The sequence below is a fragment of the Bos javanicus genome, chromosome 24, assembly GCF_032452875.1.
Source record: "Bos javanicus breed banteng chromosome 24, ARS-OSU_banteng_1.0, whole genome shotgun sequence".
Classification (NCBI taxonomy): Eukaryota; Metazoa; Chordata; class Mammalia; order Artiodactyla; family Bovidae; genus Bos; species Bos javanicus.
The window spans coordinates 13163721-13165428 of NC_083891.1; the positions used below are offsets into that span (position 1 = coordinate 13163721).

Here is a 1708-nt window from a genome sequence, read left to right on the forward strand (position 1 = left end):
TCATGCCATTGTGGTTAGAGGAAAAACACAGTAAATGAGAGTGATTAAGATGTAGATTTAAGCCTTTGCTTTCTCTACTGATAAGAGTCTCTAGATATATGGCCACCCTCTTTCAGGTACACACAGAAAGACACTCTTAGAAATTTGTTTCTCACAAACTGGCAATTCTTATTTAGTTTTCAGATCCTTTCCATGTATGCTACTTATCTGAAAATAGCCAGTTTAAAACAACCAGTACTCCAGAGAAATATTTTAGGGTGGTAGATTCTGCTTTCATGCTGTGTCATTAAGAGAAAATAATACAGGTATTTAAGAAATTTGTGACCCATGAGCTTTTCCGCCCGCTCCCCCCTCCCCCCGAGCGCCGCTCTGGCCGCACTGCGCTCGCCCTGAGCTCCGGGCTCCTGCTAAGCCAGCGCCGCTGTCGCCTCCCTCCAGTCGCCATCATGATCATCTACCGGGACCTCATTAGCCATGACGAGATGTTCTCCGACATCTACAAGATCCGGGAGGTCGCGGACGGGCTGTGTCTGGAGGTGGAGGGGAAGATGGTCAGTAGGACAGAGGGTAACATCGATGACTCGCTCATTGGTGGAAATGCCTCCGCTGAAGGCCCCGAGGGCGAAGGTACCGAAAGCACAGTAATCACTGGTGTCGATATTGTCATGAACCATCACTTGCAGGAAACCAGCTTCACAAAAGAAGCCTACAAGAAGTACATCAAAGATTACATGAAGTCAATCAAAGGGAAACTTGAAGAACAGAGACCAGAAAGAGTAAAACCTTTTATGACAGGGGCTGCAGAACAAATCAAGCACATCCTTGCTAATTTCAAAAACTATCAGTTCTTTATTGGTGAAAACATGAATCCAGATGGCATGGTTGCTCTGCTGGACTACCGTGAGGATGGTGTAACCCCATATATGATTTTCTTTAAGGATGGTTTAGAGATGGAAAAATGTTAACAAAGTTGGCAGTTACTTTGGATCAATCACCTGTCGTCATAACTGGCTGGCCACTGCTTTTCATCCACACAACACCAGGACTTAGACAGATGGGACTGATGTCATCTCGAGCTCTTCATTTGTTTTGAACGTTGATTTATTTGGAGCGGAGGCATTGTTTTTGAGAAAACGTGTCATGTAGGTTGTCTAAAAATAAAACGCATTTAAACTCATTGGAAAAAAAAAAAAAGAAATTTGTGACCCATGAGAGACTGAGCCCGATTTGCCTGTGAATGTCCAGTACTCTTGCCTGGAAAATCCTATGGACAGAGGAGCCTGATAGGCTACAGTCCATGGGGTGGCTAAGAGTCAGACACAACTGAACGACTTCTCTTTCACTTTTCACTTTCACGCATTGGAAAAGGAAATGGCAACCAAAGTGTTCTTGCCTGGAGAATCCCAGGGACGGGGGAGCATGATGGACTGCCGCCTTTGGGTCGCACAGAGTCAGACACAACTGAAGCGACTTAGTAGTAGCAGCAGCAGCCCAGAAATCTCCAGTGAAGGCATGCATCAACAATGGCCTGTCATGAAGTCAAGGGGACTGACTACAACAGTCCTGGGAGCTGCAATGTGCTGGCATAAATCCTTTTGAAGGAGATAACCATTACTGCCATTTTCCCAACCACACAGGCCAAATCACAGGGAGGTGACACAGACCCACCAATTGGCAGAAAATTGGATTAAACATTTACTGAGGATGG

The 1708-nt window shown here is 45.5% G+C and overlaps 1 protein-coding gene across 1 annotated transcript; it reads left to right on the forward strand.

Moving 5' to 3' along the window:
• Window positions 1-330: 330 nt before the first annotated feature.
• LOC133237489 (translationally-controlled tumor protein) lies at window positions 331-1198 on the forward strand. Its single transcript, XM_061399574.1, has one exon. The coding sequence runs from the start codon at window positions 447-449 to the stop codon at window positions 963-965; it is 519 nt and encodes a 172-aa protein (XP_061255558.1). The 5' UTR covers window positions 331-446; the 3' UTR covers window positions 966-1198.
• Window positions 1199-1708: the final 510 nt, after the last annotated feature.

What these genes read in the sequence shown, in the direction of transcription:
- LOC133237489 (XM_061399574.1), top strand. Translation starts at nt 447, where the DNA reads ATGATCATCTACCGGGACCTCATTAGCCATGACGAGATGTTCTCCGAC.